At 46.2% G+C, this 26,261-nt stretch overlaps 6 protein-coding genes across 6 annotated transcripts; 4 read left to right on the top strand and 2 right to left on the bottom strand.

Moving 5' to 3' along the window:
• Positions 1-40: 40 nt before the first annotated feature.
• On the top strand, positions 41-3,277 carry TREMEDRAFT_29439 (uncharacterized protein; the record flags this gene model as incomplete). The annotated part of the gene is made up of 5 exons (XM_007003764.1): positions 41-91; positions 189-1,285; positions 1,382-2,729; positions 2,927-3,205; positions 3,251-3,277. The coding sequence occupies 5 exons, from the start codon at positions 41-43 to the stop codon at positions 3,275-3,277; spliced, it is 2,802 nt and encodes a 933-aa protein (XP_007003826.1).
• A 261-nt stretch (positions 3,278-3,538) lies between these two features.
• TREMEDRAFT_38681 (uncharacterized protein) lies at positions 3,539-6,998 on the top strand. The gene is made up of 7 exons (XM_007003887.1): positions 3,539-3,596; positions 3,868-3,938; positions 4,306-4,547; positions 4,691-5,037; positions 5,083-5,470; positions 5,517-5,873; positions 5,961-6,998. Exons 3-7 carry the CDS (start codon positions 4,403-4,405, stop codon positions 6,878-6,880), a joined length of 2,157 nt encoding a protein of 718 aa, XP_007003949.1. The 5' UTR covers positions 3,539-3,596; positions 3,868-3,938; positions 4,306-4,402; the 3' UTR covers positions 6,881-6,998.
• An 867-nt stretch (positions 6,999-7,865) lies between these two features.
• On the bottom strand, positions 7,866-14,631 carry TREMEDRAFT_29485 (uncharacterized protein; the record flags this gene model as incomplete). Its single annotated transcript, XM_007003768.1, has 11 exons — positions 7,866-9,042; positions 9,154-9,636; positions 9,685-9,872; positions 10,064-10,339; positions 10,486-10,655; positions 10,704-11,927; positions 11,972-12,524; positions 12,578-13,300; positions 13,348-13,443; positions 13,509-14,075; positions 14,167-14,631. 11 exons carry the CDS (start codon positions 14,629-14,631, stop codon positions 7,866-7,868), a joined length of 5,922 nt encoding a protein of 1,973 aa, XP_007003830.1.
• Positions 14,632-14,772: 141 nt separating this feature from the next.
• On the bottom strand, positions 14,773-16,413 carry TREMEDRAFT_38680 (uncharacterized protein). Its single transcript, XM_007003886.1, has 6 exons — positions 16,168-16,413; positions 15,915-16,072; positions 15,775-15,870; positions 15,118-15,726; positions 15,025-15,071; positions 14,773-14,974 (listed from the first exon to the last, which is right to left on the bottom strand). The coding sequence occupies exons 1-6, from the start codon at positions 16,358-16,360 to the stop codon at positions 14,935-14,937; spliced, it is 1,143 nt and encodes a 380-aa protein (XP_007003948.1). The 5' UTR covers positions 16,361-16,413; the 3' UTR covers positions 14,773-14,934.
• A 266-nt stretch (positions 16,414-16,679) lies between these two features.
• Positions 16,680-22,830, top strand: TREMEDRAFT_71488 (uncharacterized protein; the record flags this gene model as incomplete). The annotated part of the gene is made up of 12 exons (XM_007004301.1): positions 16,680-17,254; positions 17,303-17,426; positions 17,472-18,233; positions 18,277-18,433; positions 18,477-18,622; positions 18,740-19,072; positions 19,173-19,775; positions 19,905-21,258; positions 21,415-21,554; positions 21,732-21,975; positions 22,273-22,432; positions 22,563-22,830. 12 exons carry the CDS (start codon positions 16,680-16,682, stop codon positions 22,591-22,593), a joined length of 4,629 nt encoding a protein of 1,542 aa, XP_007004363.1. The 3' UTR covers positions 22,594-22,830.
• A 1,559-nt stretch (positions 22,831-24,389) lies between these two features.
• TREMEDRAFT_61777 (uncharacterized protein) lies at positions 24,390-26,210 on the top strand (the record flags this gene model as incomplete). The annotated part of the gene is made up of 8 exons (XM_007004111.1): positions 24,390-24,448; positions 24,494-24,507; positions 24,722-24,849; positions 24,999-25,088; positions 25,256-25,308; positions 25,353-25,637; positions 25,738-26,001; positions 26,048-26,210. The coding sequence occupies 8 exons, from the start codon at positions 24,390-24,392 to the stop codon at positions 26,208-26,210; spliced, it is 1,056 nt and encodes a 351-aa protein (XP_007004173.1).
• Positions 26,211-26,261: the final 51 nt, after the last annotated feature.

Here is a 26,261-nt window from a genome sequence, read left to right as displayed (position 1 = left end):
ACCGTATATTGCCATACCGGGCGGAGTAGAGAGATACAAGATGACAGGAGAAGATACGGAACATAGACTTCCTACTGATGTCTATCCCACCGTAAGTGACTCGACTCATTTCTCCATATCGCATTCATCCCTTTATTCTTCTGCTTATCAACGGCCGGAACATAATCAGACATGCACTGATGACATAGCACTATGACCTCGTTTTCAAGACTGATCTTCGTTCCAGCTCTCCGTACTTCTCCGGTGAAGCTATCATTCACCTTGACATCCTCTCCGATGTCACTTCCATCACTTTCAACCTCCACCGAGACCTCACCATCACTCATTTGGCGATATCTTCTTCCGACTTGAAATCTACCACCTCTCTCGTCCTTCCCATCTCCGCATTCACATTCGACAAAGAGAAAGAACGTGGACATGTCTCGCTTTCTTCTCTTCCTTCTGGCGGTCTCAAGGAAGGAGCGAAAAACACCAGACTTTGGTGTAGGTTTGAGAGTCTTCTCAGTGACAACATGGCTGGATATTATCTATCTAAAGGTGATGTGAATGAGAAAACAGGGAAGAGGGATATTTATGCTTTGACCCAGTTCGAACCGACAGCAGCGAGAAAAGGATTTCCATGTTGGGATGAACCTCTTATTAAATCTACTTATGCTGTGTCGATGATAGCGAAAGAAGGGGAGACGGTTCTCAACAATATGCCGGAGGTAGGACATGGACCTTGGAAAGCTTCATCGAACGTCACCCCTGAAGGGGCGTTGAAGGAAGGGTATGAGTTGGGCTCAATGTTAGGTTCACTCGTATCGTTGGGGAAGACTGAAGGTAAAACCGAAGGAAAGACAGAGGAGGGATCTTCCGATGCCGGATGGGTCATCACTCAGTTCGCTCCCACCCCTAAAATGTCAACATATCTGGTCGCTTTTGCTTGTGGTCAATTCGCACATTTGACAAGCTCTTACAAATCCCCATTGACAGGTAAAACAGTACCCTTGCGTATCTTCGCTACTCCGAACCTCATCCATCAAGCTCAGTTCGCATTGGACATCAAGTCATGGGCGACTCCGGTCCTGGAAGAGATCTTTGATATTCCTTTCATGCTGCCCAAGCTCGACACCTTGGTGGCTCACGATTTCGACGCTGGTGCGATGGAGAACTGGGGTTTGTTCGTGGGACGTACCACTGCCTACCTCTTTGATGAGAAGAAAGGTTCGCTGGCGGCGCGGAAAAGGGTTGCTGATGTTCAATGCCACGAGAGTTCTCACTCCTGGTTTGGTGATGCCGTTACGTGAGTTTCCTCTATCCTGAGCTGTGGAACCCCATCCTTCCTCATTGAGAAGTGAAGCCCCTGAACGTCGAGGGAGGAAAGTTGACTGACAACTAGGATGAAATGGTGGGACAATCTCTGGCTCAACGAATCATTCGCCACGTTCATGGGTGAAGTCATCATTGAAGATCGAATCTGGCCCGAATGGAAAGTCCGCGCTCAATTCATCAAAGGTCATCTTGAATCTGCTCTGTCTCTCGACGCTCAACGTTCCTCTCATCCTATTGAAGTGGAATGCAGAGATGCAGGTGATATCAACCAAATCTTCGACTCGATCTCGTACGCCAAAGGTGCTTCGGTCTTACGTATGCTCTGCGCCGTCGTCGGGGAAGAAAAGTTCCTCAAGGGAGTCTCAAATTACCTCAAGAAACACATGTACTCCAACGCGGTCACCAAAGACCTATGGGATGGTATCACCGAAGTATCCGGCCTGGATGTCGCCAATATCATGAAGAACTGGGTACTCAAGGTCGGTTTCCCCGTCATTACTGTCGATGAAGTCGGAGAAGGTAAGATCAAAGTCACACAAAATCGTTTCCTTTCCACTGGAGATGTCAAACCGGAAGAAGACGAGACTTTGTGGTGGGTTCCCTTGGAAGTCAAGACTATAAGCGGGTCAGAAAACAAAGTATACCACGATCATAACCTCGCTTCTCGTGAACAAACGTTCGACATCGGGACTACCGAATGTTACAAGCTCAATGCGGAGACTATCGGTGTTTATCGTGTCAAATATTCTCCAGAACGTTTAGCCAAGCTGGGTGAACAAGCATCCTCATTTTCTATCGAAGATAGAGTTGGACTGGTTTCTGATGCTACTACGCTTGCTCGTGCCGGCTATGCCAAGACTTCCGGTTCTCTCAACCTCATTCATGCTCTGGGAAAGACAGAAACGGAGTTTTTACCTTGGTCTTTGATCGGTACTTCTTTGAGCAGGATCGGGGACACTTGGTGGGAACAACCGGATACCGTCAAGAATGCAATTAAGAACCTTCGTGTCAAGTTATTCAAACCTCTGGTGGACAAACTCTCATTTGATTCAAGTGATAATGACGCGCCGGATATCAAGGAACTGCGAGAATTGTCAGTTTCACAAGTTGCGCTTGGTGAGGATGAGGAGGTTTTGGGAGAAATCAAAAAACGTTTCAAGCCATTTTTGGAGAACGGCGATGATTCCCAAATTCCGCCAGATTTGCAGAGGACCATCTATGTCAATAGCGTTAGACATGGAGGGGAGAAAGAATTTGAGAAGATCGTAGAGGTGTATAACAAACCTCCCAACCCGAGTACGAAAGTGGATGCGATGTATGCCATGTGTGCGACTGGAAAGGAAGAATTGTTGCAGAGGGTGTTTGGGATGATGAAGGATGGGAGTATCAAGGATCAGGATATATATATTTACTTCGTGGGTCCATTTTATTTGCTCATGTCCTCGCATCTGCTGTTCACAATCATCCCTTGCTTTTCTTGTCTCATCACCTCGCGAGCGATCCGCCAAGGGAAAGTCAGAAACTCAAGCCGACGCCACTATCATGTCGGGGCACAGTTCTACTGGGTCCTGGAAGAAGGTCAAGGTATAACGAATGAGGAGCTGATGATCAGTTCGGACTCAGTGGCAATCCAAAAGCCCGTAGAGCTATTCGTCAATTTTTCATTGACAACTACGACGATCTGGTCAAGAAATTCGAAGAAGGTTACGGTCTCACTTACCTCGTCAAAGGTTCTTTCGCCTCGTTCACATCGTACGAAGATCTGGAACAAGCACGCAAGTTCTTTGCGTCGAAAGATACACGAAAGTACAAATTATCAGCATCTCAGGCTTGTGATAGTATTCAAGCTGCGGCGGATTGGTTGAAGAGAGACAGCAAGGATGTGGAAGAGGTGAGTTGGTGGTCTACTCGAGTGTGAGGGTTGCTGATATCGCAGTGGTTCAAAGCGAATGGTTATCTTTGATGGTAACGTTGAATTGATTGATAACATGACATGCATAATTGGAAGCGTCCTGGTTTGTTCATTTACCTCCTCTACTCAAGATGGTTGTGGTCAATGCTCGCTTGGAGGGGATGTAGTTACTCGTACGTACTACTCTCAGCGAGCGTCATGTGCCACACGCCACAAGTTGTCTCCTCAATGCCGCACCACGTGGGGTCAAGCGGACACGTCGAAACTTTACTTCAACCTCGCTCTCTCCCTCTCTCTTTACTTTACCTCTCTACACTCCTCTCACAACCTCACTCATCTTGGATCCCCATATCATCGCCGATGTAGCCTGGTAAGTTTTTTTACTTCTCGTTTCCCTCCCACCCCTTACAGGCTATGACGACTCTATTGTCGCCCCAGTCCTAGGCCTCTATCCTTCGGGGGACGCTATGCGGATCGACAGCACATGCCAAACGTTGCTTTTTCTGAGCCTTCCATCTTGTTTTTTTACTTTGTTACACCTTTGAGGTGTGACTTCCAACTCCTTTTATCAAATTTCTCCACCTGTCTCGGCGCCTTCTTGTATAGCGCCTCAGCAGACGAAATACGTGTGTTGATCGTAGTGGGGCAAGCGAGTTGATCAATAGACCATGATTCAGAAGACCCATTGTCGATAGAATGAATAAAGTAGATAGTGAGTCATTTTCATCCGTCTCCATTCTGGACTATCACAACTTCACAACTGCACAACTTCGCAACGTTCATTCCGAGTGACCAAGAATCCTGCACACCACAATCATCTCTACTTCACCATACATAAACATTCCTTTTGAACGAGAAGAGGTTCGAATGAGAAAACGAAAGATCGCCCGATGATGATGAAATACTATTCCATGCTAAGTCTGATCCTACGGGGTAAGAAGTCAGTCATGTAATCTAAGAACGGCTAGCTGAGGGCGATCATCTGTCCAACTTACACATGTGTCCTGCATATCGATCGCTCATTCATCCTACCGCCTGGGCATCGCCTCATGCTTGGGGGTGTACGCTGACACGTGTAGATTATGGAGTACACAGCAAAATCGTCATCATCAACTGTCTGATCCGTCTGTGATTGTTGTACATATTCCTCTATGTATCCATGTAAGAGAGAAAGAGATGAACGATATGGTCAAGAGTGGGTTGGTACCGAGACAATTGTCAAAGGGGGTACCGATGCTCAAGATTTCGAGCAAAAAGTTGAAACAAGTCGTCATAAGGATAGAAGATGATGAGATTAAATGGGCGGGAAAGGGGAGTAACAGTGAGTTCTTGTGTTCAACGACACACACGTTTGTCACTTCATCTCTTTACACTCACGTTGAATTGCCTAGCCGGTATATGTATCATAGCATCAATGATACTCGCACAATCCTTTGGGTATAAGGGACGAACACTGACGCTCAGTCGCTGTCAACTCCATCCGCGAACTACGCCTGGGACAACCACCCACAGAAGCCTACAATGGCAAACGTTGGATCACCGTAGTTTACGTTCGGTCTGGACAATGGAAAGTTCTTCATATGATCGCTCTCACCGACGACGTCTATGATCTTTGGGTGAACACTTTGCAAACACTTGTCTCGCAAACATCCGACAGATTGGTCGCGCAAGTCACACCCACTGATCCCGACTTGCTCTGGATTCGCCAGCTTTGGCCAGCCGGAGCCAAGACGATAGATCTCGAGAGTGCCTTGGGATTGTGCGGTCAGATGGGACTCACCGTTCCTGCTAGGCTACTTCATGATCATGTTGTGCGTAGATCAGTCAGTACCTGGTGGAATGTCGCTCACTGTCAGGCATCGTTAGATATCGACGCTTTCCGGTCTCTCGTAAAGGCTGCACAGACCCGACCAGAGGTTCTTTCTCTTCATGCATCACTCACTAGTAGTGGAAAGCTGGATCGAAACGCTGTCGATAGATTCCTCGCGGATATACAACACGTCAAGGGCGATGAACTGTTTGACAAGTATGCACATGGTGAAGAATGGACGGTCGAGTCGTTGGCTGAATTTTTGCCTTCTGCCGATAACAACCCTCGTCTGGAGGATGACATGACGTTTCCTCTGCAGCACTACTTCATTTCCAGCTCGCACAATACCTACCTCGTGGGAGAGCAATGGCGAGGAGAAAGTACCGTCGAGGGTTACATTCGAGTCTTGCTAGGGGGCTGCCGGTGTGTCGAAAGTGAGCTACTGGGTCCATCAGTATGCGGGTCTAAGCTGACAAATAGTTGATTGTCATGATGGAGACAACGAACCTGTTGCGCATCACCGAGTCACTCTCACATCAAGTGTACCCGTACGCGACATCTGTCAAGCTATCAGTAAATACGCCTTTGTCATCTCGCCATATCCGGTCATCATCTCTGCCGAAGTTCACTGCTCTTTTGAGCAGCAGGGCAAGTTGGCTATGATTCTTCGTGAAGAATTCGGCGATAATCTGATCACAAGCCCGATCGATGATCGCGAAGGACTGCCTAGTCCGGAAGAGCTCAAGTATCGGATTTTGTTCAAGACCAAAGCTCGCAAGTTGGATTCGACACCCACCAGTGCGACTTTTTCGTCTTCTTCACTCTCTCCTTCGCCACGTGAGGCTACTTTTTCTCCTTCGATAACCGCAACATCTGTCGCTACGGCTTCCTCTTCGACTGTCACCGCTAGCTCTGTAGCTACAGTAGCAGCTATCCCCGCCTCCGACTCCACCACCGAATCTGATTCTGGGTTGGCCCGTCTCAAACGACGTTTGTCCAATACTTCCACACCCGATCGACCTGCCTTTTCTCCTTCTCTAGCAGAATTACTAGTTTACACCGCCGGTATCAAATACCAGGGTTTCTCCAAACTTGTGACTTACGAACCTCGACATCAATTTTCCGTTTCTGATAAAACTGGAGGTAGAATACTTCGTGAAGCCAAAAACGATTGGATCAAACATAATTACACTCATATATCCCGTGTATATCCGAAAGCACTACGTATAACCAGTAGCAATTACGATCCGATCCCCTTTTGGTCAGCAGGATGTCAATTGGTAGCTATCAACTGGCAAACTGTAGATCATGGTGCTATCCTAAATCACGCCATGTTTTCCGATACTCCTGGTTATGTGTTGAAACCCATTTCACTCCGACAAAAGATACATGAGATACAACAGATTTATCATGTCCGAATTCAAATAATATCCGCACAAAGACTCCCGGCTCAGGATCTTTATGTCGAAGCGACATTAGGAAACGATACTCGCAAGACGAGTAAAATGGACGGGATGTCGTTAAACACCACATGGAACGAAACTCTTTCTTTCGAATTCATTTCCACTCCTTCAATATTACATTTGACATTTTTATTATTGGAAATCAAGAATAAATCTTTGATAGCCAGATGGACGAAACCTTTGTCAAAAACACCTAGGGGTTATCATTATTTATCTTTGTATGATAATTTATTTAGCAAGTATATATTTGCTACGTTGTTCGTTAGGATTGACATGTCTACTACTCCGGTTGAAACGAATCGTTCGCATCGTGGGGATCATCATACACATAGTTCTATCCCTCATCATTTGACTCATCAGTTGTATTCGTTATCGTTGTAATGCTGTTGTGTTATCCGTCTCTCGAAGCTTTTGTCACTGTTATGCACGGTGTCATTTGTGACCTTAGATAAGATTGTCATGGTAGATGTGAAAAGATGCATCATTTTTACGAAATCATGAATACCAAACACCATGCTTCTCTTCATAAGCGTATATCAAGAAGGAGTAGGAATTTCCAAGTTTGTTGAGTTTGTTGACAAGATTTAGATCTCAAACGTTTATAGAAGAAGGGTTCTTAGATACTTTATTAACAAACGTTGAAAGAACGGAAAGAGATCATTTATCTCCAACGGCCTTCATGGCATCTGCCAATAACCTATTCCCACCTTCTCTACCTCTACGTGCTTTATCACGATCAATCTTGATTCGTTTTGAAGTACCTGGTGAACCTTCTCTCGTATGTTGTTCTTCTGTCATGTCAGTGAGATTGTTGACTGATTCTCAGCGGGATTTTCTATCTCTGACTCGTCCTGATCGGTTTTCGATTCCGGTGTCATACTGAGGGAAAATCCAATCACAGCAGGGGTGAAGGTGAATGAGACGAAATGTAGATTTTGCTCTCATGATTCGTCTAGGTGTAAGGGAAGAGGGTGGAAAGGGGAGGGGGGGAGGGGCAAGAAGAAGTGAAAATGAGTTAAATGTGAACTAACCCTCTAAAGGTCTCTTCCTCATATCACCCGATTTATCCTCTTCAACTCCCGTTCGTGGGTTTTCAGATGGTTTGTTAGGTGACGAATCTCTATCCCCAGATCCCATCCGAGTGGCCAGATCGGTCCTACCTGTAGGTCGAGGTGGTAAAGAAGGATGAGGTCGATTGTTATCCACTTTAGGTGGGATTGATCTTGTAGTCTATCCGTCAGTCCGGTTGAGGTTCTCACTCCTTTCATTCAATACTTCACATCTTTCCGCCGTTCGAGGAGACACTCAATAGAATATCAATTAGTTGAGAGTGACGCGCGAAGAGAGGGATCAGAGTGTACTGAACCTAAGAAAACCGACAGGGTGTGAGGGTAAAGTAGATGATGGAGGGAGGAGAAGGAGGGGAAGGGAGAGGAGGGACGAGAGGGAAGAAAGAAAAAAAGATGTCAAACAAACTCACATCTGTCGAACGTGTCCTTGGAGCTTCCACGATCCTATCTCCCATTTCTGGATCAGGTCTAGGTGGTAATACCTCTTTGTTTGTCATATCCCTCTTTGGAGTTTTATCACCATTACCAACATTCCCCACTCCATTTCCAACTCCATTCCCATTAGATATTCCACCTGTTCTCGACCTCATTTCTCTAGGCGGAGAAGTTTTATATCGAGAATCACGTGTGTTTTCCCTTTCATCCCTTTTGCGAAAATCTCTTTCTTCATAATCCCTATCGCGTCGATGATTATCATCCCTTGGTCTTCTTTCTCTTTCTCTTTCTTTATCTCTATAATCATCTCTCCTATCTCTTTCATCCCTTCTATCTTTATCCCTTTCTCTTTCTCTTTCCCTTTCCCGTTCACGACGTCCTGAATCAACTCGTCTGGTTTCTTCATCCCTTTTACGTTTATGTCCTTCGTCCGTTCTTTTATCCCTATCTCTATCCCTATCACCATGACGATCATGTCCCCTATCTCGTTCTTTCTCACGAAGTTTACGTTCTTCCCTTTCTTTCTCCGTCTCACGACTTGTCCTACGCGTTTCTCGAGTTTCAGCAACCCCAGCCAATTTATCCGCTCGAGCTTGTAACAATTCTTCTTGTTTACGACGTTCTTTAACATCATCTGTCATTCTTTCCGCCGGAGTTCTCGAACGAGTAGTTCTATCAACGTCTTTCGTCTTTGAACGTTCTCTCTCTTTCTCACGTTCTTTCAACCTATCCCGATCATCCCTTTCACGTCTGGACCGACGAGATTTCTCGCTGATTCGGGAATCGACCGAGGCACTGCGTCTAGATCGTAAGCTAGGTGGAGGAGTGATTTTCGTCTTTGGCGGTTCTTTCTCTACTTTCTTATCCACCGTCGGGACCGGCGAAGGGGCGTGGGAGGCTGGACCGGTAGGCGGAAGCTTGGGTAATGGTTGGGAGATCATACCGAATTTTCTAGCCCGAGCAGCGGCACGTTCTTCATCCACTGATAGAGAGGCCGGTGGAAGCATTGACGCGTGCGATGAGGTAGGGATCCCAGGTCTGACCGGTAAAGCATGTTTGGATGGTCCAGTGGGTAGAGAAGGATTCGTAGATTGTGTGTCAGGCCTTACGGAGCTCGAGATCGGTGCCGTGAGTATACCAACCGTTGACGACGACGTAGGCACAATAGTCGTAGATCGAGTAGCTCTAGGACCGGCAGGAGGCGTAGGCATCGTTGTAGCGGCTAACTTTGAAGATGCGTTGGTGGCGGGTGGTGTGCCAGATTTGACTTCCGTAACAGATCCAGATTGTTCTTCTTTCGCCTGGATCGAAGTCGCAGTCGGACCTTTAGCTCTAGCTTCCTCCAACTTCCTACGCAGCTCTTTCGGATCCGACATCGTAGGCGTGGCGTTGATCTCCGTCGTTCGAGTGGAAGAGACAGCGATCCCATTGACCTTTTCTTCCGTCGTCAGACGAGAAGGAGAGGCAACAGTAGAAGGGGCCTGGGCAGATTTCGGACCTTGTGGTATGGCCTTGTTGGTAGATGTACCAACCCCATTGGTCACGACGGATCTAGAAGAGCCGCTCGAGTGAAAGCTAGAGGGAGGAACGTAAGGTTTGGTGTTGATTCGGACTTTGAGACTTCGTAAGTACCTACAAACGTCAATGAAATCCGCAAAAGATGGAGCTTGAGACACGTACGAGCCACAAGAAAGTTTCATATCTGGGGTGATTGGACCTTGTTTCTCAGAAATCAAATCGCCGACGGCTGCTTCTATAGCTTTGCCGTGAGTGTCCATTATGGGGAAGAACGGTAGGATCTGTAAGGCGACAGTAGTGGCGTTGTGCATATGCATATAATCGTTCTCCGCCCAGCAAGATGTTAAAGCCTTTTGATCAGCTTGGACCTTTCAATTCTTTCAGCGCATCATGTGGAGGAACTGAGCCACAGTACTAGTCGACGCAGAGACGGAAAGAGTGCCAAAGCGAAGCGAGTCAAAAAGTGAATTGACGTATTGAAGTTGGAGAGAATAGTCACGGTGAAGAGAGAATAGATTTATTGGAAAGAGGATAGACTCACTGTGCAGACATTCGCATGGAATTTGGCAAACAAATTTCTGTATTCGTTCCACGACATGACCTTTAGGTTTTCCCCCACTCTGGCCCTATATAACATCCCTGGTAACGTCTCCCCTGTCCCCGTGTCTGATATCCCCATCGCTTCTTTTTTATACCGCGCCTCATCAGAGTGCCAAGCGTCTAAATCGGCCAAGATGGCTTTTAGGCATCTCCCAAGATTCCTAGCTTCGCTCTCGGTACAAGAAAATATACAAGCTGCCAGTTGGTCGTTGAAGAACTGCTCATCAGTTCCATCCTATTTGTGATGGCTGTACCGTACATAATCAAATTTTCACTGTTTCCGTCTCTAGAGCTCAAGGAGGAGATGAAATACACTATGGCGGAATAAGGGGACAGGTAAGAAAGAGGTAGAACTTCACTCACGTTGTTATACGCATACACTGTTGAGAAACCGACAGTACCCAGATCATGTGCTAATCGTATAAACTTCGCCACGAACATGGCGTCGGACGGAGTGAGCAAAGCACGAGGGTAAAAACAATATTGATGGAGTTGTATACCCAAAGCACGTTGAGATTGTCTTTCTACAATCGCTATTCATGTCAGATGTGCCTCACGTATTTGTAAACGAAAAGACTCACTTTTGCCAAACCATTTCGATGATTCAGATCGTAATCTACGTCTGATAGGTCCATTAACCAAACCTTGCTGAATATCCCTTTCCGCAGTTAATCTTTCGACTTGCATCTTCAATCTTTGACGTTCGGCCTTGACTTCATTGGTGTTGGCAGTACGCCAAGTCGACATATCTTTTTCGAAAGCAGATATGCTTTCGATGGCTTTTTGATAAGTCTCTGATGAAAAGCTGATATCTGAAATGGACAAATGCCAGAAGATGACGAAAAATGGAGCACTCATGATTTCGTTTACGTTCGGTGGTAACATTCCTTTAGCTTGTTGTGCTGTTGTAGTTAAAGCGACGGGAAACCATCCTCTTGATTTTTGCTTCAATTTGGGTGGAGGAAGGGAGATCGATGTACCATTTAGACTTTCAGTCATGGACACATCACCGATTGGTGATTGAGCGGGAGAAAGCTCCCCTTCGATTTCCATACTAGGGCTTTTAGGTGTGACGGGTAATGGGATTTGCATTGATTCTTTATTCGGACTAAGAGCTTTGAGTCTTTCGAGTTGTAATTTTCTCTGAACGGCTTCTTTATCCTGTTCTTTTGCCTTTGCCAATTGAGCGTTCAACTTTGGTCGAAGGATTTGGAATGCCATACTATACTCTAAGCCAAAATCGTTGACTAGCGATGTTAAATCCGGAGTAAGCATGACATGCTCTTCTGGTAAGAGATGTTCTGAGAGTAGATCACTATATTGAATGAAAGCTTCATGACAAGTGTCTTGGATCTTGGACATAGCTTTGAGTGGAGCATCGACCAGTCGATCAGCCGCACCTTGACGGGTCTGAGCGAGCGCGATCCACAGTGGTATGGCTAATTTGGCCTCTCGCAAAGCACTGATGAGACGGGGTAAAGATCGTTTGGTACTCTTGATCTTATCCACCGGTCCTTGTTTCGGTTGTTGAGTCGGATCATCAGATGGTCTAGCAATGGTGGGTGTCGTAGCGAAAAAAGCTTCGCGTATCATTTCTCTTCCCGTGGCGTAAGCTTGTAGTTGGCCTTCCGATATGGCGTGGTTCTCTACCAGGGTGATACCTTGCATTTTGGAGACAAGTTGTGTGAGAACGATAAGATCTGCAGACTCGCCACGCATTTGTCGATTGATGATGAATTGTAAAATCGGCTCAAGATCCATTTGCTGATACCGACGATTGAAGTCACCTACGAATGTTGATAAACCTAAGTCACGTCAGCTCAGATGCAGGCAACCGAGCTAAGCTCACTCTCTAACCACTGGGCGACGTTTGTTCCTGTAGCATCTAACCGAGGAATCATGTCGTCTGACAAAGTGTCGACAAGGGTGAAAGTTGCCACATCCATCGATAATTGAGTCATGTATCTTCCTGCTTCCACGATGAATTGACCAATGTTTGAATAAGCTTTCACTTGTGTGACCGCCGTCGTCCATAACGCACAAGGATTGGTGTGACTCAACTTAGCCAACACCCTCGCCGGACCCCGATCTTGAGCAGCAGCACCTGAGGCACCGGCGGTAGGTGCAGATTGAGCGGCTGTCACTCTCGAAAGGGCTTTCTTGATTTCTCTCGTGCATTCGGCAGCAGCGTGTGAAGCGACAGGACAGGAGTTACGTCCGGAGAAGGAACATGTCGAATCTCTCCACTCGCCATATAGACGATATCGCACAGGATATGGAAAGTGTTGTATCAAATGCCAGAGTTCAATGTCGAAAGCAGCTGTGGCATTACCAACAGACAATGCGGGAAGAAGGGAGATTCGTAAGATTTGAAGCCAAGGTTCCATTTCTGTAAGAGTGGGCTATGAACCGTAAGCTTGTTGTTATTCTTCGGAATGATTTGGCTCACTTCCACAAGTCGCAATTCATCTTTGATTTTGAGAGGATGATCAAGACCTTGTTCCACCTCTTTGGCCTTGCGTAAGACGGCATAATGAGCCGCGCCTAGTCTGCACAACTTCACCATCACCTCCACCGCTCTCGCCCCTAGACCACGAATGAGCCCAAGCCATCGAAGGGCTTTTTGATGTACATCATCGATCGTCAACCACACTTCGGCGTCTTCACTCCAGTCCGGATAGAAAAATTCGAATGTTCTGGTGGAAGTCTCCGGCGGTGTGGGTACCAACAGGGTATTCACAATCTCTTTCCGCTGTGAAGACATATATGTAGGTGCAGGTATATCCCCTTCAGATTCTGTGACTTCTTCATCAGCGATACCAAACCTTCGATGGGCGTAAGATCGATATAGTCCTTCTAGGGCATGAGCCACTAGTCTTAAAATGAGATCAGCAACTGCTGGATGACTCTGCGCAACCCATGGAAATTTGCCGAGGATAAACAGAGACGCGGACGATTCCCCCACGGAGAGAAGAGCTTGGAGAAGCTGTATACGTTGCTCCGGTGAAGGTTTGGGGGGAGGGCCTGTCGTTTCCGCATTCTGAGAATCGGAGGAAGAGGGAGCATCATCATCAAGGAGGACAGAGTTCGAAAGGGCGTTTGAGGGTCCTGAACGGGAAGAGATGGAGGCGAGCCACTTTTGTCGAATCCCTTCCATCTGAATATCATCGGGGGACAGCTACACCCTCAGCTACAATACTTATCATACGAATGAGATGAGCTCACGAAAGGGAAAAGATCGGCAAGTGATATGAAGCGATGTTTGATGAGTAACGCCGCAACCATGGCTAATTCTAGAGGTGTATCTCCGCCATCCTGGCGCTATCTCGTCAGTCACGCTGTTGCCGTTCATCAAAGTCAAGGGCATCTCCTCAACGATAACTTACTTGGTAGAAACCAAATTTGACTCCCAATACCTGACTCAGCACTCTATCTCCTTCATCATCCATGCAACTTGCCACACCACTAATCTCATCTTCTGGCCATCCGTGCACTGCCTTCTCTTTACCTTTACCATTGACAACGGCCACTGCTGAAGATCCCCAAGGTGAACACCTCAAGAGCTCGAGGAAGATTCTCCAGTGATCTGCCACGTGACAAGCCATGATTTCCAATATTATATCTAATACCCTAGGTGGTGAGAGGTTGAAGTATCCAATAAGACTCATCACCTTTCCCCAAAGTCTCTTAGCTCGAGCGATCCTAGCTGTATGTGTGAAATCTGATGTCAGAGCATCAGGACCAGTGAGAAGGACAATGAGACCAGAGAATCCTTCGGAAGATTCTCGAAGAAGGTTGTATTTTGACTGTTTGAAAAAGAGGGTGGTATTACGTTTGACTAGAGATCGCTGTAATGCTTGAGGGTTGTGAGGTATTGGGTGAAGTCCGAGCTGAAGCAGGGTATGAGGGCTGATCAAGAGATTGGGTATATGGGAAGGTAAGTGATCTGATTGCTATATCATTCAGCTCAGAAACTTTTGTTGTGATGACCACATATGACCAGAACAGGAAGAATATTGCAGGTCCGAATATGATTGTGCTCACCATGAGTAACTTGATCAACTCCAACCCCTTTTCTCCTTGATTGAGCGACTTGAACTCTCCATCCACGTCCATATCCTTGCCTTTCGTTTTCAGATCTTGCACGTCTTCCCTTTCTTCCTCGAGTAATTCTACAACATCCACCAGTGCTTCCCCTAGAAGCTCTACTTGCTCTTCTTTGTCTTCATTCTCGAACGAGTCGATCAGCCCGACCATCAGTTGCTGCAAGGATGAAACATCAAGGGATGAAGATAGAACGTCCCTGATCACTACAGAGAGCCCTATAGGACCGAGTGGAGATGTCGAAGACTTGAGTTGAGATCGAAGGAGCTGCGACAAAATATCTTGTCCGCCAGCTTGGAAATTTTCAACAGCAGCTTGAACCTGCCGAGTGAGGTCATCGACCCCTGTCAGACTAGAAGAGGCCTGGGGGACCTCGGTTGGAGGCTGAGAGCGCCGAGGAGGCATCTTGACCGACCAACGGTGGTTTGTAGTGAGAGAGGAGGTGGATGGCGAGCCAAAGTGCTCCAGTGCCAGGTCGCACCAAGCACCCAGACTGCCCGGGAGAAATGATGTAAAACTGCCAGGAAAATAATACACCTTAATGGTGAATTGTGAGAGATGCATGCGATATAATCCTTACAAGCCAAAGTTTGGCCGCAGGCCGCAGAGATGGGTTAGCTGCCAGGTGATGGTATATTGTCCACCATGAGAGCAGTCCTCTACTTCCGCTAGGCTCCAATACATTCCTCCAGATATTCGACCACCCCGCTATTGTATCATCCCAGCCGCCATCATCTCCTCCTGTGTCCTGCGTTGTCAGCTGAGTCACGATCGCGTCGCTACATATCATCAACTCACATGGTTGTAGACTCGATTTGGATACCAACACCGAATCGAGATGTGTTCTGAGTCTGTCAGCGACTTTCCTCAGTGGCTTGTCTCATCACCTACCCTGGCGTGATCAATCTCCCCTCCTACAAGGAACGCAAAAGCAGGCGTGAACCGTTGCTCTAGCAGCATGCCAACTTTCATATTACTATCCACCTGTGCTCTGAAAGTCGCCGGTCGGAAGTCATATTTTGCTCCTAATGTGGCCGTGGCTCCACGCTGACTGGGTCCCAACGGGCTGGCAGGTTGGAAGTTGGTCTGAAGATCCAGAGCCACGTCAACTTTGTCGCTCATTTTCTGATAGTATGTCGCCTGAACGTTTCCTGATGGTTGCAATTGTGCAGTGGCGATCCAAGATGGTGAGAATGGTTGAGCGATGGGTGGACCCCCAAGAGGTGATAGAGCAGCTGAAGCGGCGGCTGAACGATCAGGGAGAGAAGTGAGTTTGGCGAGGTAAGAAGTCGATGTTTCTAGCTTTGACACCGATGTGTTTTGGATGATAGTCTCGAAACCGAGAGAGAGACGGGGACCTATGGAGTGTAAAAGAGAGACGAAGTGTATACCAGTACCATCTAGAAGTCCTGGGTTCATAGATTTTAGTGAAAAGGTGTAATGAGGAGCGAGATGATCATGTTCGATTTGGACCATGGTTTGAGCAGGTTTGTTGGTGAGCTACAACTTGTTAGTTGACCTGTCTTTAGTCAATCGAGAAGGAATCACTTGTGCTTGTAGTTTTGAAATGTCATGAGGAGACCATGTCTGATTGGCTCTGGCCGTTACTTGTCCCTGTCCGTCCACACTTCCATGCAGAAAGGTCTTCTCATCAGCTGCTGCCTATGGGGGAAACAATTGCAGCTCACGTTGGCATTGGCAAAGATTGCACCAAAATTGTATGCAGGCGGTCTGCTACTAGATCCAAGGGAGAAAGTGTGAGTGAGCTGGAAAGCCGGACTGGCAGAGACGACTTTGGATATATCTGCTCGTGCTCCGTCGAAAAACCAGTTGGCGAGGTGAACCTCTGTATGATCAGCCTGGGAATACGGCGATGCGACCGTCGGATCGGATACAGTCCAATCATCCATCGATATGAGTGAACGGAACAGTGTGACTCACGTTGGACCTCCTTGGTCAAGTTCTCTGCAGTTCCAGGTTGTACCAAACCCATGCTCTCTTTCCAGCCGTGAAAAAGATTGTACGAGTTGAGGACTGGGCTCGCCACGGGGTGGAATATGTTGGCCACAGCATCGAGATAGGGACTTAGAGAGCTAGGAGCTGGGGAAGGAGCGGATGATTCCTTGTTGGACATGATGTTGGGCTGAATGCAGCTTGCAGCTGTATCCCTAATGCACTCACTCGTATTACTTACGTTCTTCTTATACCACTTTTAACCTCAAGAGGACATGTGACAGAGAAAGTTGCTCGGCTTTATCGGCGTTTGATCAGTGTGGCGGAATTGTTCTTACCGCTACTGGCTTGTCACGCCAGACAAGAAAGAAGTCCAAGTAATACTTAGGTCTACCCCCATCTTTTCTTTTTCCTTTTCTTTTCCTCTCTCCTATTCAACTGTTCATTGCCATTCATCTCACTGCTAACACCTCGCCATCGCCTCCATTCAACCACCCGCCATGTCACATAGATCTGAATCTCCCTCTGATGAGGGGCAAGGGGATGATATTCGTCCTCATGGTGACATTCACGATTCATCCGAAGAATCAGAGGACGACCTCGCCGAGCTCGCAGCCGTCAAACATGGGTTCATCGTAGACGACGAAGAGGCTGAAGTTGCATCTGAGGACGATGAAGAAGCTCGAGCTGCGCGTAAAGCAGAACGTAGGAAACGGAAGCGACGCGAAAGACAACGGCGGCAACGGGATGAAGTTCGACTGTCAGATGATGAACTTGATCTCATCAATGAGAATATGGGTCTTGCAGGACCGTCTCGTCCTGTCAAGAGAGCTCGCGGGAGGAGTGGATCGGTAGCTAGTAATGATCGTTTTGTTTCCCTGCAGGATATGTTCCGGGAGGACGAGAGGGGGGATGATGATGATGATGATATGGGAGATTTCATCGAGGAGGATTATGATGATGAGGCAGTTCAGGGAGAAACAGAGGAAGAGCGGAGGGAGAGAAGGAGAGAGGAAAAGAGAAAGAGAAAAGAGGCGGCTAAGATACGGCCAGAGATGCTTGGAGTAGACAGCGTGTGAGTCAAAGTTTTCCCATTCACGTATTCAGATCACTGATCGTTTAGATCTTGGGATGAAGAATACGCGGTTTTTGGAGATGGTCATGATTACGACTGGGCCCTTGAGGGAGACGAGGCCATGGATGAGGATGAGTACGAGGAGACTAAGAAGGATCTCCGGTTGGAGGACGTGAGTTGGGAAATTGTTTGCTGATGTATCGAGCTGACTCGAAAGGTATTCGACCCAGCCGAGATCAAAGAACGTCTGTTACTTGATGAAGACAAAGCCATCGCTCAAAACGATAAACCTGAACGTCATCAACTACTCAACTCCACACTATCCGATAACCCCGTCCTGGCTCCAGAGAGTCTCTACCCACCCCCAGGTCTCGCCGCTGGTTGGGCGTACAATAAGATCTCTTATCGCACTCAATATTTATTCTGCGGGATGCACGAAGAAGGCGCTTATCCCTTACCCTCCATCGAAGACCCGACACCATATCCCAGACCTCGACGTTCGGAGCTGGCAGCTGAATTTACCGCTGCGGTGTCAAAAGCCCTCGACATGATGTTCGTACAGAATTATGAGGTACCCTATCTGTGGCATTACAAGAGAGACGTTTTGGGCAAATTGGAAGATCAAGGACGGTCCTTCACTCAATTCCTGGAGCGTGATGAACTGTGGCAATTGCACACTCTCGGCATTCGATTTCGAGCTATTTATGAGCGCACAGAACAGGCTAAAGCCGCATGGGAGAAGATCAAAGTACGGAGACCGGATGTTGAAGATTCTTATCTCACTAAGACTCTCTTGCCCAGTGTCTGTATGCTCAGTATCGAAAGTGCGGCGGAAGCAATGGAGTGGTTGGCTTATCATTATTCCCAAGATTTACGAGCTATCAAAGAGGAGGAGAGTATCGAAGAAGGTGGGAAGAGGCCACCTGAAAGGTCAGGATTTGATGACCTGAGACACGGTCCAGTCATGCAGCTAGTCAAAGTATGTCCTACTGTCTGTCTCATGATGTCGGACTGACAACCAGGCATTCGGTGTTTCGGTCAATCAAGTGGCAACAACTTTCAACGAGGCGGAAGGTTCACCTGTACCACCAACAAATCCGGACAAGATGCCACTCGATTTAGCTGCCGAGTATGCAGGAGAAGGGACACCCTTTCTCACAGGAGAATCGGCTCTCAAAGGTGAGCAACCAAACCCAGTCTGAGATGTGCTGATCGTCGTCAGCTGCCAGTCAGATTTTGACCACTGAATTCTCGAAAGATCCTTCCATCAGACAGCAAGCACGGGAGTTTATGGAGTACTTTGGCGTAGTCACTGTGAATCCTACAGAGCGAGGAATCAGTGTCATTGATCAATATCATCTCTACTATGTAAGTGTGGTCTTTCGCAACCGGCATCGCTTCATCCGGATTTTCGAACTCTCCTCGCTTCACTTCCACCCCTCACTTAACAAGACATCTTTGAAAATGGCTGTCGCTGATCTGCAGACGTTCAAATTCTTGACACGCAAACCTATTGCCATGTTTAAAGACTCGCCCCAATTCCTCCACATGCTCAAGGCAGAAGAAGAGGGTCTGATCAATATTGTCATTGAAATTCCCGAGGCCGATATTCAAACCTTCGCCGATCCGCTTGTGCGGTGTTGTCGATCGATGGAGTACGGAGAGGTGGCCACCGCTTGGAACGAAATGAGGGAAGAAATATGTCAAGACGTCGTGAGTAAACTGATTATGCCCGCCGCAGCGCGGTGGGTGAAAGAGCATATGCGTCTGGCGGCGGAAGAATATGTGGCAGAGCGATGTCGAATGGAGCTTGAATTTGTCAGTTCCTCTTCCTCTTCCTCTCTTCCCCCCCGCAGACCCCGTTCCCTGACTCCCAAATACTTCCCATCCATGGCTCGTCGCAGTAGCTTATAAGCAGAGAGTCAATGTTCGACCGTTCGCCACCCCCGACATGGAGCAAGGCGAAACTCCCACCGTTTTAGCCATCAGTAACGGTCGAGGAGACATCAAAGACGCTGTCATCGCCGTCATGTTAGACGATGGAGGCAACATTCGGTCCCAGAGCAAATTCGACAATCTCAAAGACGAAGCGGAAAAGAGTTCATTCATCGACATGGTCGAACGTCGAAAACCTTCCGTGGTGGTCATCGGAGGGCTTTCTGCTCAGACTGGTCGAGTACGGGACGATGCTATGGTGGCATTGAGAGAGTTGGCGGCCAAGACGGCCGAAGCACGTGCCCCACTTGCGGAAGCCTATTCGTCTCACGAAGAATACGCCGTTGCGGCTGCAGAATACGAAGCTAGGATCGCTCCACACCTCACGCCTTTGGTATTCGTCAATGACGCCACAGCGAGGTTGTATATGAGGAGCGAAGAGGCTGAGAAGGAATATCCTACGATGCCCGTCAATGGAAGATATGCGTTGGCGTTGGCACGATATGCTCAGAACCCGCTGAACGCACATTGCAAGTTGGGCAAACGGATCACTTCGATCACATTCCAGGAACATCATCAGAAACTGGTATGTGGTTGTCTTACTCAATTGAATTGCCAATCGGCCTTTGTAAACTAAGGATACACTCGCTCTCTGTAAAATTTTGATTGGCGTGTTTATGGGGGTCGAATAATGGAGATTGTGTCTGACAACCAGATCCCTGAAGAGAAGCTTCTCATCCACCTGGAGAGAGGATTGGTCAACTCGGTCTGCTTCATGGGTATTGAAGTCAATTCATGCGTCGCCGACCCATATCAACGATCCATGTTACCTTTCATCGCAGGTCTAGGTCCTCGAAAAGCCGACGCTTTGATCAATGGTATACAACGACACGGAGCGTTAGTCAATCGAGATGCGTTCGCGGCATTGGGACTTTTAGGACCTACGAATCTTGTCAACGCCCCTGGATTCCTATCCATCGAAACGGATCTGAAAGATATTGTACTGGACGAAAAGAACGCAACGGATGCTGCCGAACCCCTCGATATGACTCGTATACATCCAGACGATTATGACTTTGCTCGAAAAATGTGTCAAGACGCTCTTGATCTCGATGCCGAAGATGTGGAAGACGAACATAAATCCGCCGTCGTTCTCAAACTCATGTTAGATGAAGATCGTGCTGCCAAAATGGCCGAATTGAATTTGGACGATTTTGCTTGGAATCTTCAACGACAAGGCGAAGGTGTTGGACGTCATACATTAGGAATGATCGTCGCCGAATTGATTTCTTATCGAGCGGATAGAAGACCTCCCTTTTACATTCCTACAGAATGGGAAGTTATTCAAATGCTCACTGGTGAAACAGAAAGAACCATCGGAAGAGGATTATTAGTTACCGCCACTGTCAGAAAAGCATTAACTTCTCGTGTATTTTGTGCTTTGGAATGTGGTATGGACGCAATATTAGAAAGAGATTACGTGGCGGATGAAGATCAACCTATATCTTCATGTGAAGATCTTTTTACTTCAAGACAAGCTATCAGAGCAGTCGTAATTTCAACAGAACCATCAAGATTACAAGTCCGTATTTCAACTCGTCCTTCAGATGTTCGACAAGCAGTTCCATTCTTACAACCTTTCAGGGATGATCCGTATAACGATTTAGCTAGGAAACACGCTGCGGAAGAAGCTGCTCAACATAAAAAACGAAGAGAAGCAGGAAGTGTTAAAAGAGTCGTCAATCATCCGAATTGGCATGTAATGAATTCAGGTCAAGCAGAACAATTTTTAGCTTCACAACAAAGAGGTGATGTTGTTATCAGACCAAGTAGTAAAGGTTCAGATCATTTAGCTGTGACTTGGAAAGTTGATGAAGACGTATATCAACATATAGACGTTCAAGAAATCGATAAACCTAATGAATATAGTTTAGGTAGGATATTAAGAGTTGCTGGGAAATACAGTTATAGTGATTTGGACGAATTGATCATCAATCATGTTAAAGCGATAGCTAGGAAGATTGATGAGATGCAAATGCACGAAAAGTATCGACCGGAGGATGAGTTAGGTGAGTCAATCTCGATTTCCTTTTATGATCACATATGCCCTTGAACATAATCATTTATTTCGTTTCTTCCCTCCTCTCCCCTTCCTTGTAGATAATTTCTTCTTTTGATTGGTCGACTTCATGGGAGTTTTGGAATCGAATGAACTGATGATATAGAGGCGTATTTGAAAAATTACGTTCAAGCTCATCCAGGTCGAAGTATGTACGGTTTTTCATTAGATTCTGATCGTCCGGGATATCTCAAATTATGTTTCTTGAACAAGTCTACGAAAGATGGTGGAGTGATACAAACTTGGGTCAGTCCTCTCTTTCGATATCATTTCATCAGCCCACATTCCCAACCCCCATCATTCCCATCGTTTTCTCTTTCTGCGGTCACCAAGACATCAGCTTCCCCATTTTTGTCACCTCTTCTCATTGTCATCCATCAAGTAAACTACATTCCAAGGATGAACATCCGACTGACTCTTCAGCCGGTCAAAGTTCTTCCAGGAGCATATCAACTCAACAACGCTGAAGTACCCGGTGTTACCGAATTATGTAATGCTTTCAAAGCTCAGTACTCTTCCCGTCTCTCGGAACAAGGACAAGGAGGGAAAACACCAGGTATTCGATCTGCTCGTACCCCTATGATAGGTGGACGAACTCCAGGTGGAAGGACACCCGCTTTGGGTATGACAGGTGGAAGAACACCAGCTTTAGGTGGAGGGATGAGAGGTACTCCTTTGCAACCTCCTATAGGAATTGGAATGGGAATGGGAGGAAGGACTCCTATGGTTGGAATGATGGGTATGACACCTAATCCTTGTGAGTTTATTTTACCTCTTCCTCGACCCTCTTCCTACCTCCTACACACATTTCTTCTGTTCGTCCATACAAACGTTCATATCGAATTTGACTTCACACCTCGTGATATCATACGGATTCTAATCTTACAATTATACGCTGTAGTCAATGGAGTGGAATCACTAAAGATGTGGAAAAGGAATACTTGTGATAATGACTAACGAACAGATTCAATGCCTCCAGCCGGTTATCCAGGCTATCCTAATGTTCCAAATTACCCAACATATCCACCTCAACCATCTCATTTCCAACCACCTCCACCAAATTACAACCAACCCCCTCCTCCGATGACTCAGATGGGTCCACCAGGTATGAACCCCGAACGAGCGTGAGTTTGATTTTTCTTATCATCAAGTTTTATCCACATCATCAAGCAATTCTTATTTTCCTTGAATCATATCGAATACCTCTATTATTTCAGAGATAGACATGGAAACAGTCTCAGCGCTAATGATCAGAGCTATGTTAGCTCGGCAAGGGAGATATTGATATTGCTCATGAAACTTGATTCACGCATCTTATATACCATCTCTCTCCCCTTCATGTTAACATCTCACTGTAATCCTCAAACTTCCTTGACAGTAAATATTTCCGTTTGGCAGGTGAAGAAATATCAATGTCGGCGGGGAAGTTTATAGACACTCGGGGAGTGATTGATGTGAAGTGAGGTTTTGTAGAATGCTTAGTTAGTGATGAGGAAAGTATGAATGAAGCTTTTGAAATTTGAAATTTTGAAATTGAAACGAATATATGCGATGCAAAAAACAACGACAGCAATATGTGTACATCTAAATGGTCCTTCTGAAAAAGGATTAGGTTAAGCAGCAACATAAGTTGGGAAACATTCTCCAAAAGAAGCTTTGGAATGTTTACTATCGATATGAAGTTGGAGTCTGGTCATTAGCTACTAAAATCATTTTTGATCTTCTCACAGCTTTCAATGTCCCCGTCAATTTCGTTCTCCCCGTTGAACAAGCAATCTTCCATCATTTCCGATATCCCCATAATGCCATTCAACCAATCTCCATCACCCATTCCACTCGGTTCTTGAATTCTAAATTTTGAACCCACAACTGTGCCTTGTGAGATTCAAGGACACAGTCAGACACCGGAACAAAAATTTCCCCAGTCTTATCCAATAATTCTGTGAAAGGGGAAAAGGATATATATCTTGAATCCACTAGGGCTCAAATGGGTTAAAAAGACACATTATAGGGGAAAGACAATTGCTGACAGGGGAAAGTATGAGTTGAAAAGGAGATGAAACTTACGAAGGTTGTTTGGCCGTACCCTGAAAAGTAGCTTTACAAATTACGCATTGTATTGATTGAGCTGCCTAAAACAAATCAGTCTTGTTCCTTTCTTATATCCTCATTGAAAACCGGATCCCTGTAACTAGACGAGCGTTGAAAAAAAGATATTCTTAATTGATATTCCGCGTGATGACTCCTGTAAACTTTGTAGGACACCGCAGAGAGATTACTTTTCGTTCGTCTTTGTTTCCTCAGACCCTCATCCACGTTTGTAACCTCACCAGATTCATGAGTATCTTTGCATCTTCATAACATCCTCATCTTGAGCAACCTCTGTGAGCCTCAGAGTCGTATTCACGTCGATGAGAACGGAATGAGATACCATAGAAAAGATTCGATACTGAGCACGAAGGGAAAGAGTGAGAATACTCACGGCGTTGGTCTTCAACTGCGAAGAATTCTCTTTGTTGGCTTGTTTCGTTTTGGCTGCTTTTCTCTCACGATCTTTCGCTGATTTTGCTCCCTTTTCATCAGCTTTATACTCTCCACTCTTCGTTTCTAACTGGATTCTGTCTTTTGATCTATTCTTATCCTTCACTTAAATGTTAATTGGTTCACAATCACTCTTTTCCTTCACACCATTAAAAAAACAGAAGAAAAACATCGAGGGGAAGCTGAGTGGCAAATACCTCCTAACACCTGAAACGTAATCTCTTACGAAGCGAGGGTTTGATGTATAAAGTGTGAAGGATAGAAACTCACATTTCCACCACCCATGCTTGCTTGATTCTCTCTTGGATCTCTTGGATTATGATATGGACTACCGTGAAGAGTAAATTCAATTTCGAAAGAAAGGTTTGGAAACTTAGACTTTTCTGAAACATCCCTCCCTGACATTTGTCTGTCACGTGACTTGTTCGCTACCACATGTCAGGCACAGTCATCCAGAAACCAGAAGAGGTCCATGGGTGGTGGTATTTTCTTCAAATCTGGTACTTAGATCATACAATGCAGGCAGATAGGTGATACGGTATGGTTACTATGAATCAAGTGGTAGAGTTGATTCATCTAGCTCCTCCCGGACAACTCAAGTGAGTGGTTCGTTCATCTTCTGAGAAAGAGAGCTGATTGACAAGGGAGGTGTTTGATGGTATGTCAACTTACATTCCATCTTTCTCCCCGGCCCCTTTTTGAAGCAGATTTATCAGTCTTAATGCCTTTCCTTGAAAGGCCCAGAATGACCAAGGTTTTTATCTTTGGCTAGAGGAAGACAGTAGAAAATACGAGAAGCGTCTGTTGGATAAAGTTGATTATTGATGTCACTATCCAAAGTAAGGTCGAGAGGAGGAGTGACTGATTGGTAGATCTGAGTATCATAGTAGACGACAAAGAACATTTCCCGGACCTTCTCAAAGATGAGTTACAAAGATTTAATCGTCAACAATTCGCAGTGGTCCAACATGAACCATTTCAAGATGTACCGGTCCATACTGTAAGTTCCTACCTGATCCGTTTCTCCTTTTTGCCTTTATATCTCCCTCTTTCCTACTCATATATAACATTCTCTATGGCGTATCTCGAGCTCTCTGTCAATTCAGAATACCATGAGTTATCATCATCAGACTGTAAGCTGAACAATAGTCGATCATCTCCGAGGGCTCAGAAGACCGGGAACATCGATACGTCGATTATGAAACGGAGAGAAGTTTCATCCTGGATGATACCACACTGGTGAGTGCTTCACACGGGATGGCATCATGAGTCCCCCAATTTTATCAATTGGATTGCTGAGCAAAATCCATTGTGGGTAAGATCATACCTCCTTGCAATTCATTTGCCGGAGTCGGTCTGAGTGCTGGATGTATGAGTGCCGAGTCCTCGAAAAATGCTGACTTCAGAACCCTGTGGAGTATGCTCCATATAACATTGCTGAGGGATCTAGGTCACTTCGGTAAGCACGTCATCAAACATATCAAGCTGAACTGACACTTTTAGGAAAGAACTGGAGAAATCGCTCAAAGCCTATGTAAAAGACTCTTATCCTACTGGCCACTGTCAGGTCTCTGTCAGCGCAATCAATCCACAGGCATTGGTCCTCGAGGCGAAGGATTCCCTGGATCAAGTCCGGACAAATTCGGAGGGACTTGATGAGGGGTTGAACAAAGAGGGAATCGAACAGACTATCCCTCCTCCAGTTCAGACTGCTGCTCCCCAAGGACAAGTAGGATCCTTCTTCACCCTCGAAATCGTCGCCGAGTTGAATAACAAAGCGAACTTTTGGTGAGTCTTCGGCTTTCAACACTCTCAGAGAACTCCATTCCAAGGATAACCTAGCGGATGGTCTCTTCTGCTTATTCTCAATGGTCTCGCTGAGCTACAGGACGGGCAAATGGCAGAGCGAATGGAAAGTCGACCCCACAATACGATCCGTGACTGGTCGAATGAACGTCGATGTGCATTATTTTGAACAAACCAATGTTCGTCTACAATCGAGACATTCCATCCAATTTGAATTCCCTCTTCGACTGAAAGACGACCGATCAATAGCTTCTTACATCGTGACGCGTGTTGCCAATATAGAACAGAACTACCACCAACAACTCTTCAAAACCATATGTACCCTTGATCAGGATTCTCTGAAGAGGTAGGCTTTTTGTCCCCGAGGGGAATGGGAGAGACTGACAAGGTAGACTGAGAAGAGTTCTGCCTGCTTCAGGCAGTAAGATCGATTGGGATCAAGTACAATCGGACATATATAACGATACGACTTTAGAAAAGAACGTGTCGCAAATTGACATTTCTCCTGCTTACGTGTATGAACCCATAATGACTCAAAAGATTCACGTCCAGTAGGAGTAATATCTGTTAGATCCTATGTATCGCTACTATCTACTGTGTTCTTCT

Source organism: Tremella mesenterica (genome assembly GCF_000271645.1).
Source record: "Tremella mesenterica DSM 1558 unplaced genomic scaffold TREMEscaffold_4, whole genome shotgun sequence".
In the NCBI taxonomy this organism is placed as follows: domain Eukaryota; kingdom Fungi; phylum Basidiomycota; class Tremellomycetes; order Tremellales; family Tremellaceae; genus Tremella; species Tremella mesenterica.
The sequence above is the reverse complement of the archived record's forward strand: the minus strand, read 5'-3'. Positions and strand labels throughout refer to the sequence as shown.